This window comes from Hyperolius riggenbachi, chromosome 3 (genome assembly GCF_040937935.1).
Source record: "Hyperolius riggenbachi isolate aHypRig1 chromosome 3, aHypRig1.pri, whole genome shotgun sequence".
Lineage (NCBI taxonomy): Eukaryota > Metazoa > Chordata > Amphibia > Anura > Hyperoliidae > Hyperolius > Hyperolius riggenbachi.
In genome coordinates, this window is record NC_090648.1 from 21,274,239 (window position 1) to 21,288,163 (window position 13,925).

At 41.5% G+C, this 13,925-nt stretch overlaps 1 protein-coding gene across 1 annotated transcript in view; it reads left to right on the plus strand.

Annotated features, from left to right (window-relative positions):
- Positions 1 to 966: 966 nt before the first annotated feature.
- Positions 967 to 13,925, plus strand: part of LOC137561909 (olfactory receptor 6N1-like) — a 31,264-nt gene continuing 18,305 nt past the window's right edge. The window contains exon 1 of the mRNA XM_068273255.1: positions 967 to 1,830. Within this exon, the coding sequence (XP_068129356.1) occupies positions 967 to 1,830 (864 nt within the window). The remainder of the gene's footprint in view (positions 1,831 to 13,925) is intronic.

Here is a 13,925-nt window from a genome sequence, read left to right on the forward strand (position 1 = left end):
ACCTTTGCTGGCGGGCAGGTGAGGTGCTACACTTCCTAAGACTCGGCAGGGTCCTCAGGGAGCACAGTTAAGAAGGAAGATGATTGGTAGGGAGGGTAATCTGCCACTTTAAGGGCACAGGAGGGAAATTTGGCTGCAAAAAAATGGCCCCTAATGCCAATTTTTGGCCAGGGACTGTCTACTGGGGGGAACCCGGGTTAATTTTGCCCTGGGGCTCTGTTGTTTCTATAACTGGCCCTGCTTGCTCTGCTCATATGATTACCATTACTGTCTACAATATTGAATGGCTCACAATAATTTATTAATTTTCTTGCAATACCTCTTTATTGTCATACATTTTTGTACAAACTCCACTAGAACAACCGGTATTCTACTATTGTACAGTAGTAGTTCCTAAAGTAAATTATCAGTACATTTTATCAATATTTTACTTTTGCTAAACCAAACCCTATTCTAACACGAGACCCCCACCACTATTCTCCCACAACTACTCCCTCAACTGATACCTAACCCTATCTGACCTCCCCACTGCAAAATACCCAGCTGTCCAGCTGATATCCCCAAAATTTGTATTGCTAAATACTCCCTCATCTCTGCTATTTATCAAGCGCCGGCCACCTAATCTCAATACCTAATATCTCAGATGTTAAAGCTGCCTATTCTTCCTGGCAAAAAGCCTCCAATTGTAAAATACGATACTGGTATGCACATCAGATCATCAGTTCAAAACCAATGTAATAAAAATAAAGAAAGAAAAATAAAAAAACATACAAAAGTACGACTATTCAAAAAGGTTTACAATAATAAATAATATGCTCGTGTCAGTTGATATGTAAAAGTTATATTTATGTTTATTTTTCATCTATATTATTATGTTTTGTTAAAAAAAAAAATTTTCCCTGCTATGAAACTTAGGAGTCATATCAAAGCAATGTTACTACAGTGATCTTTTTGGGATTTCACAATATGAGCAGATTCAATCTACTGTATTTCTTCTTACTCCTTTTAATATATTTTGTGACAGTATGTGGAAACCTTTTAATCATTTTGCTGGTGACGCTGAACAACAGCCTCCACTCCCCCATGTACTTCTTTCTCTCCCAGCTTTCCATAGCTGAGATCATGGTAACTACAGATATTTCCCCTAACATGCTAAACATTGTTCTTTATGGGAATGCCTCCATATCTTTATCTGGCTGCATCACTCAAAATTTCTTCTTCAACATGTCAGAAGCATCGGAGTGTTTTCTTCTGACGGCGATGTCCTACGACCGATATCTGGCCATCTGTTCTCCACTGCACTATGCCTCAGTTATGACCCCAGTGCTTTGTTGTAAGTTAGTATTTTTTTCATGGACGTTGAGTTTTTGTATGGAATTGTTTGAAATATTCAGCATACGTCAGTTACAGTTCTGTGGGCCGAACACTATTGATCATTTCTTCTGTGATTTCAACCCTTTAGTGAATCTTTCTTGTTCAGACACTTCTCTAACTGAGATGGAAGCTGCCTTGTTGGGCAGTGTTGTGGTGGTGTTACCATTCTTTGTGATAACAGCGTCATATACATGTATTGTTTTAGCCATAATAAGGATACCATCATTTTCAGGAAGACAGAAATCCTTTTCCACCTGCAGCTCCCACCTGACAGCTGTATCTATCTTCTATGGCAGTCTTTTTGGCATGTACCTAGTCCCGAATGAAGGGAAGTCGCAGATGGCCAGTAAGATACTGGCCATGTTCTACACTATTTTTATTCCCCTCTTGAACCCATTTATTTACAGCTTCAGGAATAAAGGCATCATGGATGTTTTAAGAAAATTACAGAACAAAGTAACTGTTTATTTATCATCTTGAAGAAAATCTGATACATATCCTGTATCTAATAGTGAAATGAGGAGGTTTCATGTGACTTACAAAATTGTCAACAAGAAGTTGATTCATCTTGAGTTATTGGAATCATAGCTATTATTTCTTTCTACTATTGTTTTCTTTTCTTTCTTATTTCTTTTCAGACTAATGCAGCTCTTCTGAAGCTAATTGTCACAAGTTCCCTCAAAATCTTCAGTGATTCATCAAGGACAGAACTTCATCATGCATACCCCAATTAAAGCCAATTGGTCCAATAGTATTATGCTCAAATGTTTAAGAATATTTAAGAAGCATGTGTTCTCTGTGTTCCTTTATTTTATTTTATTTATTTTTGTATGCCTTCTGACTAGTTGAGATATGGACATACTTGAAATAGGACCTTCTGTAGTACCAACAGCAATAGGAAAATGAATAGGAATGAAAGTCAATCAGAATTCTATTTAAAAGGGACCAACGGTAAGAGACATATGGAGGCTGCCATGTCTACTGTATGTATTCAAGTATAAGCTGACTTTTTGGGACCAAAAAAGTGTCCCAAAGGTATGGGTGTAGGCTTATACTCGAATCGCAATCCCCCCCCCCCCCCAAGAGTGCCCCTACCACTTGTATAGTGCATTGGTGACAATTAGAATATCTTCCCTACACAAAGACTCCAGAGTGCCCTCACCCAGCATGTGCAGAGTGATGCACAGCATAACTGCATAGTTCTTTAACTCACCCGAGTGATACTTTTCAGAGTGAGGCACCTCGGTGTGTGCTTCCTTCATCCATGCGGGTGCCCCCCAGTATTTGTACAGTGATAATGCATTCTGTTGAGAGCCTCAAATGAAAGGTACCCATACATTACTTGATTTTCCATTGAGAGATTGAGCAATCAACTTTAATGGGTGATCAAAAACATTGTGGTTAATTAAAAGTAAATTGACTAGTGACCCACAATCTGCAAGTAAAATCCTGGCAATTCTCCTTCACTTATTGATCTGAAGGATGTTGTGCCTTAATGCTCTGAAACCAAACATTGATTCTGTGTCTATCAAAATCATGTGAACAGATTCCTTTACAACAAACCATACTTTTTCATCCTGCTTCATCAAATACATTTGTCAAAATGGGCAGATGTCTGCCAATTTCCAGTGATCAGAAAGAATGGAACTAAATTGACACTCTGTCGATAAACTGATCAAACTGAATGGTCAATCAAACAGCTAAGTTGAGTAAAGTATAGGCATCTCAAGTCAAAAAAGGCTTCTAAGTAGCACCACTCTTAGCCCAGAAGTAAGTATCACAGGCCGTGCTTATCAAAATGATTAAAAACACCACAATACTGCTATATGGTGCGGGGGTTGTATTTCTGCTGTAAAACTCATAAGGCCTGATACACAAAGCAAAAGTAAATTATCATGTGCACACCATCTTTACTGGTACAGGTGGCAGCAGGTGTCACCCTATTAGTGCAATGTATGTCTCCGGGGCTACGTCTGTGCTGCTAAGTTATTAACACACAGTATGTGCACAGTGCCGGTGATTGTGATAGCTTCAGAAAGGACTTGGTTGCAAGGGCATAGCAATAGCCATAGCAGCCTATACCAGGCCTAATTTGTACATGATGTGTTAACTATAAACTTGCTTGTCTTCCTCCCCCCTCTATCAGTACCCAAAGACTATATGTGGTGTGGATTTCACAAGAAAGTAGATTTCCAATTAACTCATATCCATAGGGTAGGGGCAGGTGGGTGGCATAGCTAAAGTGTGCCTACATCTTAGGAGCCCATGAAAGTTTTGCTATGGGGCCCCATAATCTCTAGCTATGTCACTGCTTGGATGTCTGAAATGCAGGGAAGGGAAGGTTAGAGACAGGTCTGTAGCTGGTCATTGCATCTGAGCCCAGGGACGGTTTTTTGAGGAGAGGCCTGATGATTGCTTCCTGCAGTAAAGCAAGGAATATCCCCGATTGTAAGGAAAAGTTTAACATTTTGAGGAATACTGGTATAAACTGGTAGGGGCATTTCAACATAACCTGTGTTGGGCCAGTATCCAGGTCACAGGCATCCTGTGGCATCAGTGGCTTACCTCCAGTGGTTCAGCTCATTTTTTGACTGACAGAACACAGAGAGTACCCCTAGGACCTTTCATTTCAAACCCTGCACCTCTAAAATTTGGAGTGCCACAAGGTTCAGTCCTATCCCCTCTGCTGTTTGCAATTTACATGCTAGCACTTGAGAATCTTCCAACCCTAGTTCACACCAGGGATGAGCAGAAACAACACAGTGCAAATTTACGCATCATAGTTTGCATCTACACATCGTAGTTCATAGGTGAAGTTTCAAAACTATGCTTACAAATGTACACGCAGCAAAGTACCGCTACACATAGCTTACGCTACATGGAGGCCTAAAGTGCTTTAAAACATTTGGCATGTGTATACATCAATCAGGTAGTGTAATTAGAGTACTGCTTCACACTGACACACCAAACTCACTGTGTAACGCACCGCAAACAGCTGTTTGTGTTGTGAAGGCCATGTTGGACCGGTGTGCACCATGACGAGAGTGCAGGGCGTGGCGGTTTTCAAGCCCATATGGGCGGCGGGCTGTGGTAGCTCAATGATAGAACAACAGTGACTGTTCAGCTGATCAAATTTGGTCTGTCCACAATGAACAGGGTGTGCCCCCCCCCCCCGAGACACTCAAGACACTCATATAGCCGGCGCCTGGCGGTCATTGCTTCATTGTGATACGCAAGCCCCTTCACGAAGGTAATGATCACGAAGGGGAATTGACACATGTACATGCCTTTTGTTTTGTTGTTGCAGCTGCAGTGCAGCCAGAAAAATTATTATAGCGGCCGCTGCTAGCAGCAGCCTTAAAAATTCAGAACTCCGCCTGGAGTCCTGGACCCTGTTGGTGGTGGCGGAGAAGGCAGTCAAGCGGCCTGAAGGCAGAGATGCTGTGTGGGGACCGCCTTAGTCTTGGGGCAGGCAGTCACATGGCGTGCAGGCAGAAATGCTGTGTGTGGGGACTGACTTAGTCTTCGGGTGGGCAGTAGCCCTCCGGGATCCAAGCCTCATTCATTTTGATAAAGGTGAGGTACTGAACACTTTTGTGACTTAGGCGACTTCTCTTCTCAGTGACAATGCCTCCAGCTGCGCTGAAGGTCCTTTCTGACAGGATGCTTGAGGCAGGGCAAGACAGAATTTGTATGGCAAATTGGGACAGCTCTTGCCACAGGTCAAGTCTGCGCACCGAGTCATCCATCGCTGCTCATACTGTCGATGGTTCTTTCTCTACCATTGTTAAAGAAAGTGTACGGCTGGGGAGTCAGGGTTCAATTCTGGTCTGGAGTTGGAGCCTGAGAAACGGCTACCACCACACATCCAAGGAAGGCAGCAGGCATGGCATGCAAGCCCTGAGGTAGTGACAAAAAATAACAATACAGGAGGACTTTCAAGGCCCTGCTGTATATGACACTAACCGACTTTACTACCTTTAATGAGAATCTGTTGTGGAGGGCAAGTCTGCCATCGATTCAAGTGAAAGGTACTGACTGCCAGGTATAATACAATGTGCAGTCACAGATGCAGTGAAAGGTATGCAGTGACTGGTATAACAATACAATGTGCAGCTGTCACACAGGTGCAGTTAACAGGTATGCTCAGAGTGGTATATTACACAGCGCACGGTCACACAGGTACTGTGAACAATTATGCAATAACTGGTATTGCAATGTGCACCTGTCATACACAGACAGGTAGCAGACAGGCACAGTGACACTGCGTGTGCTCATGTGGGTAGGTGGGTGCACTGTGAACAACAGGTAGGTATATACAGTGATGGGTATTACAAATGTGCACCTGTCACACACACACAGGTACTGCCGTGAACAAGTGCAATGACTGGTGGTATTAACAATGCATGCGCTCACGTAGGTAGGTAGGTAGGTAGGTAGGTGCACTGAACAGTGAACAGGTGCAGTGATTGGGATGGGATTACAAATCTGCAGCTGCCTGTCACACACACAGGTAGTCAATGAACTGAATGTGCTGGACCTAGCAGTGGCACAGTAGCAATTACACCAAAGGCCAACTGCGACTGACTGACAGGGCTGTATATAATGCAAGTGGGCCACACAAACAAAAAAACTAAATAGATCACAAGAACAAGATTAGCTCTTGAAAGAGCTGTTGAGGGGTGCTTTTTTAGCAATAAGAATCAGCAAGGAGCAAGCTAACAAACCTACAAGAGCCTAACTAAGTTTTCCCTATACGTCTCTGCACAGCAGCTCTCCCTGCTCTAATTACTGCAGGCACACGAGTGAGTCCAATGCCTGATGCTGCCTGCCTTTTATAAGGGGGGGGGGCTCCGGGAGGGAGTGTAGCCTGATGGGCTACAATGGGCTTGATTCACAAAGCGGTGCTAACTGTTAGCACGCCTGTGAAAACCCCCTTAGCATGTCTAAACAAGCTTTTTGCGCATAAAACTTTACGCGCGCAAAACGTTATGCGCGTAAAACTTTACGCACGTACTGCACAGAGCGCAGGGCGCTCCGTGCGAAGTGCCCATTAAAGCCTATGGGACTTTGCGCGCGTAAAACTTTGCGCGCGCAAAGTTAGCGCGCGATCTCATTGAGAAATCCAGTGCTAACCTACTTAGCACCCTGCTTAGCGCGTCTAAAGACTTTAGACGTGCTAAGTAGGTTAGCACCGCTTTGTGAATCAAGCCCAATGTGCCTGCTGACTGTGATGTAGAGGGTCAAAGTTGACCCTAATGATGCACTATGGGGGAGAATTAAACTTCCGGAAAAGTTTGCGGTTCTCCGCGAATGCACACCACAGAAGTTTGCCGGGATCCGTTCACCGGTGAACCGTTCGGACCATCTCTACTCTGTACCACAATTTACCAATCAACCAATTACTGGTCTGAGCCATGCTTATGCTCTTTGAGTCCTTTGGGAGAAGAGCACTTTTTTTATTGTCCCTGAAGCTGCCACATGGTGAAAGTGAGCCTTAATTTTGCAAAAATTCAGACACTTTATAAACCATCTGTCCCTTCCTGCCCAATCTGATAAAGTCTATATGTTGTTAAATAATACACTGAGCACAAAGTACTTTGTGCCCAATAAATAGCTGTAACAGGCCCGTTCAACCAAAATTTTTCCTTTTGAGAATTAATGCTTTGATAAATATCATTTTGTTTTGAGAATTTTAATATCGTAAATTATCGCTTTGAACTTTGTTATCTTAGAAATGTATTGCTTTTTGTATTAACATTATTTTCAGCGGATAAAAGGGGATGTAAGTAGAGATGACCCGAATGGTTCACCCGCAAACGGTTCCAGGTGAACTTTAGGTGGTTCGCGTTCGTGGTTCGCGTTCGCCGGCGAAGGCAAACTTTTACGAAAGTTCGATTCGCCCCCATAATAATTTTCTTCATTGAGCAGAAGTTTGACCCTCTACATCAAAGTCAGCAGGCACATTGTCACCAATCAGACTACACTCACTCCTGGAGCCCCACCCCCCCTTATAAAAGGCAAGGTTCTCCTGTAATTTTACTCACTCGTCTGCCTACAGTAATTAGTTAAGGGACAGCAGCTGACAGACTCTGCTATGGAGAGTTTAGTTAGGCTCTTGTAGGCTTGTTCCCAGCTGATTTCTATTCCTTATATCACTCCCTCCTCCCCGAGGGAGGAGGGTCTTGTCTTCCAGGGAATTGTAGTATTTCAAAACCCAGCTTACATACCTTGGCTGGGAATTGAACCCAGTTTTGAGTGCGTGATAGGTAGCTCACTTCACCACTATACCACCACCAACACTACATACTGAAGCCAGCCTAGCATGTACCATTATGATATATCCAAGAGAAAATTGCTTAAGGATTTGTAGTATGTCAAAAGCTAACTCACATTGGCCAGGAATAGAACCCAGGCCTACCGCTCTGTAGGCTGCTATCCTAACCATTATACCACCAACACTACATGCTGAAACTTCTTGGAGCAGACTTACTTCCTCCCTCCAAAAGACACACATACATCCCCATAAAATCATTCAACAGCAACTGCGTGCACAGTCTTTGTGGTACACATTCCCGGTGGCACAATTGGTTAGCGTGTTTGGCTGTTATCTGAAAGGATGGTGATTCAAGTCCACCCAGGCATGGCCTTGCCTTTTGTGTACAACAGTTGTCCGAAGAGAACCCCAGATAACCTCTCTCTCTCTCTCTCTCTCTCTCTCTCTCTCTCTCTCTCTCTCTCTCTCTCTCTCTCTCTCTCTCTCTCTCTCTCTCTCTCTGATGGTCACAGGTTTTTGATCAGAACGGAATTGCTTTTTCAATCCGGCGGAATTCCTAAATTGCCTGTGAAATTCTGCTGGTATCCGTTGATGGTTTTAAGCTGAAAATTCACTTCAATGGCATCAAGTCCTAGAGGGAGAGAGAGAGCGCTCATTTTTCTCTTGGTTATATCACAATAGTACATGCTAGGCTGGCTTCAGCATGTAGCATTGTAGTGTGTTGTGTTAGTGGTATAATGGTTAGGATAGCAGCCTACCACATGCTAGGCCTGTGTTTGATTCCTGGCCAATGTGAGTTGGCTTTTGAAATCCTACAATTCCCTAAGCAAGCTTATTTTTCTCTTGGATATATCATAATGGTACATGCTAGGCTGGCTTCAGCATGTAGCATTGTAGTGTGTTGTGTTGTGTTGGTGGTATAATGGTTAGGATAGCAGCCTACAAAGCACTAGACCTGGGTTTGATTCCCAGCCAATGTAAGTTGGCTTTTGACATACTACAAATCCTTAAGCAAGTTCATTTTTCTCTTGGATATATCATAATGGTACATGCTAGGCTGGCTTCAGCATGTAGCGTTAGTTGTGGTATAGTGGTGAAGAGTGATACCTACCATGCACTCAGACCTGGGTTCAATTCCTGGCCAAGGTATGTAAACTGGCTTTTGAAATACTACAATTCCCTGGAAGACAAGGGAATTGTAGTATTGTAGTAATCCTGGCCGCAATAGCAGCATAGGGGGCGATATACAGGCTGGGAACGCGAACAATCACTCGCGTTCCCATGCCTGTCGGCCGGTGACGGCGAAACCGGAAGTCGTCGCCGGCGGGTGCAGAGGCATCGGAGCGGAGCTGCGAGGGCACCGATCGGCTGCAGGGGGCTGAGGGAAGCCCCAGGTGAGTTTATCTCATTTTTTTTGTAGGCTTTAGGGTCACTTTAAAGCAGTGCTTTGTATTAAATCCAGATTTTTTTCTGGGACTTTTGATGTATATTTCACCCAACCATGTCTTCCTCCAGGTATTAGACCCCTTGAAACATCATCTCTATCATTTTTCTAGTCAGTAGAAACTTTTTAAAATTTGTAAGTTCGCCTCCCCATTGAAGTGTATTGCGGTTTGCGAAAGTTCGCGCAAACCGAACCTTCCGTGAAAGGTCGCAAGCGGGGTTCGCAAACCGAAAATCGGAGGTTTGCGGCATCTCTAGTTGTAAGGTTAGGCATCAGGAAGGGACACCACCAGGGGCATCTTATGGTTAGGCACCACCAGGGGTGTATTAGGGTTAGGCACTACCAGAGGGGGGGGGGGGAGTCTAAGGGTTAAGCACCACCAGGGGGGTCTAAGGGTTAGGCACCATCAGGGGGTCTAAGGGTTAGGCAACACCAGGGGGTCTAAGGGTTAGGCATCAGTAGAAGGAAGGTTTTGTTTGAGAAAAGGGTTTGGTTTAGTTGTAGTAAAATACTGGTAATATTTATCAATGTTTAACTATGCTTTTTACTACTGTAAACATATTTTGCATTCATATTTAATATATTTATTATGCTACCTCAGCTAAAGATGAAGAAACAATAAAAATGTTATTATAGACAATATCTCAAAATTTTGGCTATACCCCACACCCTATTTCCTGGTGCCCTTATTTGATGTATGCCAAAGTAGCCATTCTGTTTTTATAATTGCATGTTATAGTTTGTCATTTTTTTGTATTGATTGAATAAAAATATATATATGATATTTTAAACTTAGTTCATTTGTAGTGTTCTGGACTTGTACTTCTCCACTTACTTACCCTATCATTTATTTATTTTTATTTTTTAATTAAGTCAATCTACATAAAAATATATCTAATTAACGTAATAAACATGATTTTTTCTATGTTTCCATTAACTTAAATTGCATGTGAATTGCACAAAAAAGCACCATGACTTAAAAAGAATAGAAAATAGAAAAATAGCAAAACGTATTATAAATAAGGAAAATGGGATCAAATTTAAATACGCTAAATGTTTAATGAAAGCAAAAATGCAAATCAGCGCAACATATCCAAATTAAGATAAGTTTGAATAGCACCTTAAAAAATATTATATATTTTTAAATCCCATTTTATTTTTCTTAATAGCACTCTTTTTACTGCTGACAGTAGTGGAGTTTTAATATACAGTCATAGGAGATAAGGATTTGCTGGAAATAAGGCTCAAATGTGAGGTTATCAGGGAGAATAGAGTAAGGACAGATCTGCTATCCAACCCAAGGCATTTAGATGTGGTTTGTATGATCAGATGGTAAGGTCACTCAATGCTATAAATGAAGCAAAGGTGAGTACAAGTTTATTTTAGAAGGTGGAGTTTGCAGGATTAGGTCACTAAGAGAGGGTATGTGAAAAAAAAAATCCTGGAGATTTTAGCTAAGTGCAGTAAATAATGGAGGGTGGACATTGGTGGTAGACTTTATTACCATAAAACTGATCGGGGTGAAAATAAAAAAAAATAAAAACCTTGCTAAAATAAATATGTAAATATGGCAGAATTTATGTTCTGATGAAAATACAATAATAGTAGTTTTTATTTGTTGTTGCTGTTAATAGTAATAATAATAATAATAATAATAATAATAATAATAATAATAATAAGATCAATACATTAACAAATATGAATAGTGCCATCTTCAACCCAGAAAACAGTAATACAATTATGATTGTTATTATCATCATTGTTATTATTATTATTATTATTATTTACTTTCATGTGAAATACTATTTTATTATTATCGTTATTGATATGTCCATCAAACTACCTATATGAGTAATATTGTTTTACATTGGTTTATTTTTCACAAAATGAAAAGAAGAGATTGAATGACTTACTAAGAATATGCATTTAATTAAGACATTTGAAAAAAACCTAATTGTTATATTAACACAGAACACAGTCAGATTCCTATAAATTTTAATAGATCTCATGATGCCTAATTTGTATCAAAATAATTGCACTCTCGTTCATTACATCTATCCTGAAGGACTCATTACCAGCGAGTTTTCTCTTGAGTGTCATTGCACGGAAACAAACTGGGTTATTCAACGTGAAACAAATAGAAAAAAATGCAATAATGGATTTCAAATAATATTCTCTTAAGTGTCATTTTTAAGAAACACAGAGGGTTATCCAAGGTTAAACAAACCTGAAAAAAAAATATTAGCTGTGAAGATTTAGGATTTACAATATACTAATATACAATTATAGAAAACTTTTAATGTAGATGAAATAATAATGTTGTATATACTAGTTGAGAATCAACATTCCAACAACTTAAATATTTGCATTTTTATTAAACAATATGTTAGTGTTATTAAAAAAGCATTACAATTATTTAGCCAAATCATTGTAATTCCAAACACAACTAAAAACGCCTGATTTACAACACATTTATTTTAAATTCACAGAAGAGGCTATTAAAACATAACTTTTATTGTTCGATAAAAAACAGTTAGCTGTTTTTGTAGCAGTTTTAAACCCTGTGGAAAAAAAGTGCTTGCTATTCTAACACAACAGGGTATTCCCTTCAGCCCAGACTAGAATAATGCCTATCCATATAAACACATCACCCCACCACAACCCAACATGTTTACCCCATACAAATAGGGGATTTGTCAGGGGGACATATAAAAAAGTGCTACACAAAACAATACAATGTTATTCATGAAAACAAAAAAATTATAGCAGTCATAGCTAGAGATGTCGCGAACCTCCGATTTTCGGTTCGCGAACTTTTTCGCGAACCGCAATAGACTTTAATGGGGAGGCAAACTTTGAAATACACATCAAAAGTCCCAGGCAAAAATCTACATTTCACATAAACCCCTATTTTAGGTTCAATTTTAGGCCTCAGGCCTTCCTTCCTCCCTCCCTCCCTCCCTCCTCCCGGAGGGAGGAGGGTCTCATCTGCCAGAGAATTTTATTATTTCAAAAGTGGGCAAGTGTGGTGGGCAAGTACCTTAACCACTGTACCACAACAGTACTAACTGAAGTTGGCCTAGCATTTACCATTTATGCTCAATCCAAGAGAAACATTAGGTTGCTTAAAGGGAACCTTAACTGAGAGTGATATGGATGTTTCCTGTTAAACAATACCAGTTGCCTGGCAGTCCAGCTGATCTCTGTGACTGCAATAGTGGCTGAATCACACCCTGAAACAAGCATGCAGCTAATCCAGTCTGACTTCAGTCAGAGCACCTGATCTGCATGCTTGTTCAGGGGCTGTGGCTAAAAGTATTAGAGACACAGGATCAGCAGGCGATTCAGGCAACTGGTATTATTTTAAAAGGAAAAATCCATATCCTTCTCAGTTTAGGTTCCCTTTAAGGATTTGTAGCATAAAAGCCAACTCACATTGGCTGGGAATTGAACCCAGGTCTCACTGTGTGGTAGGCAAGCACCTTAACCGCTGTACCACAACAGTACAAACTGAAGCTGGCCTAGCATTTACCATTTCTGCTCAATCCAAGAGAAAAATTAGACAAGACAAATAACATTTATATCACGCTTTTCTCCTGGCGGACTCAAAGCACCAGAGCTGCAGCCACTAGGGCATGCTCTATAGGCAGTAGCAGTATTAGGAAGACTTGCCTAAGGTCTCCTACTGAATAGGTGCTGTTAGCTTGATTGATGTTATTGTATGACAGTCAGAGTGTGTGCTCCAGTGCTGCTGGCCTAGCAAGGTCTGTACACAGTGATAAACCAAAAGCTGTTCAATAATTAACCCCTTCACTATCACTACACTACTGTTAAATCATTAATTAGCTTGAAGTAATTTGTGTGACAGTCAGAGTGTGTGATGAAGGCAGCTGCTATGTGTCTGTGTGTGTGCTGTACACAGACCAGGCCAGCTGCTGCCTGCTGGCCAGCTATTAGCATTAGGTATAGGTTAGGTTAGGGATTAGGGGGATAGGATCACTGTGTTATGGTGTAGTTAATACTGTAGTACTGCAGTCAGTGCTAGTATTTGTTAGTATTGCCAAGTGCAAAGTGCCACGTGCCAAGTGCCAAGTGCAAAGTGCCTCATGCCACATGTGAAGTGCCACGTGCCATGTGCCACTGCCAAGTGCCACGTCCGGCATGCTCTTGGCAGACGTTACACCTGCTGCTGCTGCATTGCCCTGCTCTTGCTGCCTTTGCTGCTCCCATCTCCAGGGTGACACAGGCCACTGCTGCTGTGCTGATTGCTGCATAATTTTTTGGAGGTGTCCAGGCTGAAAACTGCCATGTCCCAGTTGTGCGGTTGGACTTTGGACACAATGTGGGCTGCACGACCGCTGTCTGGAACCTAGTCCTGATGTTGACAGCCATTTTTTTTTTTTGGGGGGGGGAGGGGTTGGGGGGATTTTAAGTTCCCACATCATCAATTAGTGTTTCCCTTTAAAAAATAATGATGCTACATGCCTCATTTACCCTAAAAAAACCTTTTTTAAGCAATTTAAAGACCACTTCCGGTTTTTCTATCCAGATATCCGAATCTGCCCGGATACCCCGGATACTAAGGTCGAATATCCGATTCTATTCGGATACCAAAAAAAGGTTGGATCCAGATATCCGATCTGGATCCAGATATCTGGGTATCCGGATCCGGATCAATTTTGAAAAGGGGTATCCGAGCACCCCTGGACACAAGTATTGTAGAAGGAAAACAGAGTCGCCAACAGGATAAAATAAGCTAAAAACTTTAAAATTCTCAAGGGAGGAAGTGGTGGACTTACCCCCCCGAAATAGACATGAAACTGTTGATTT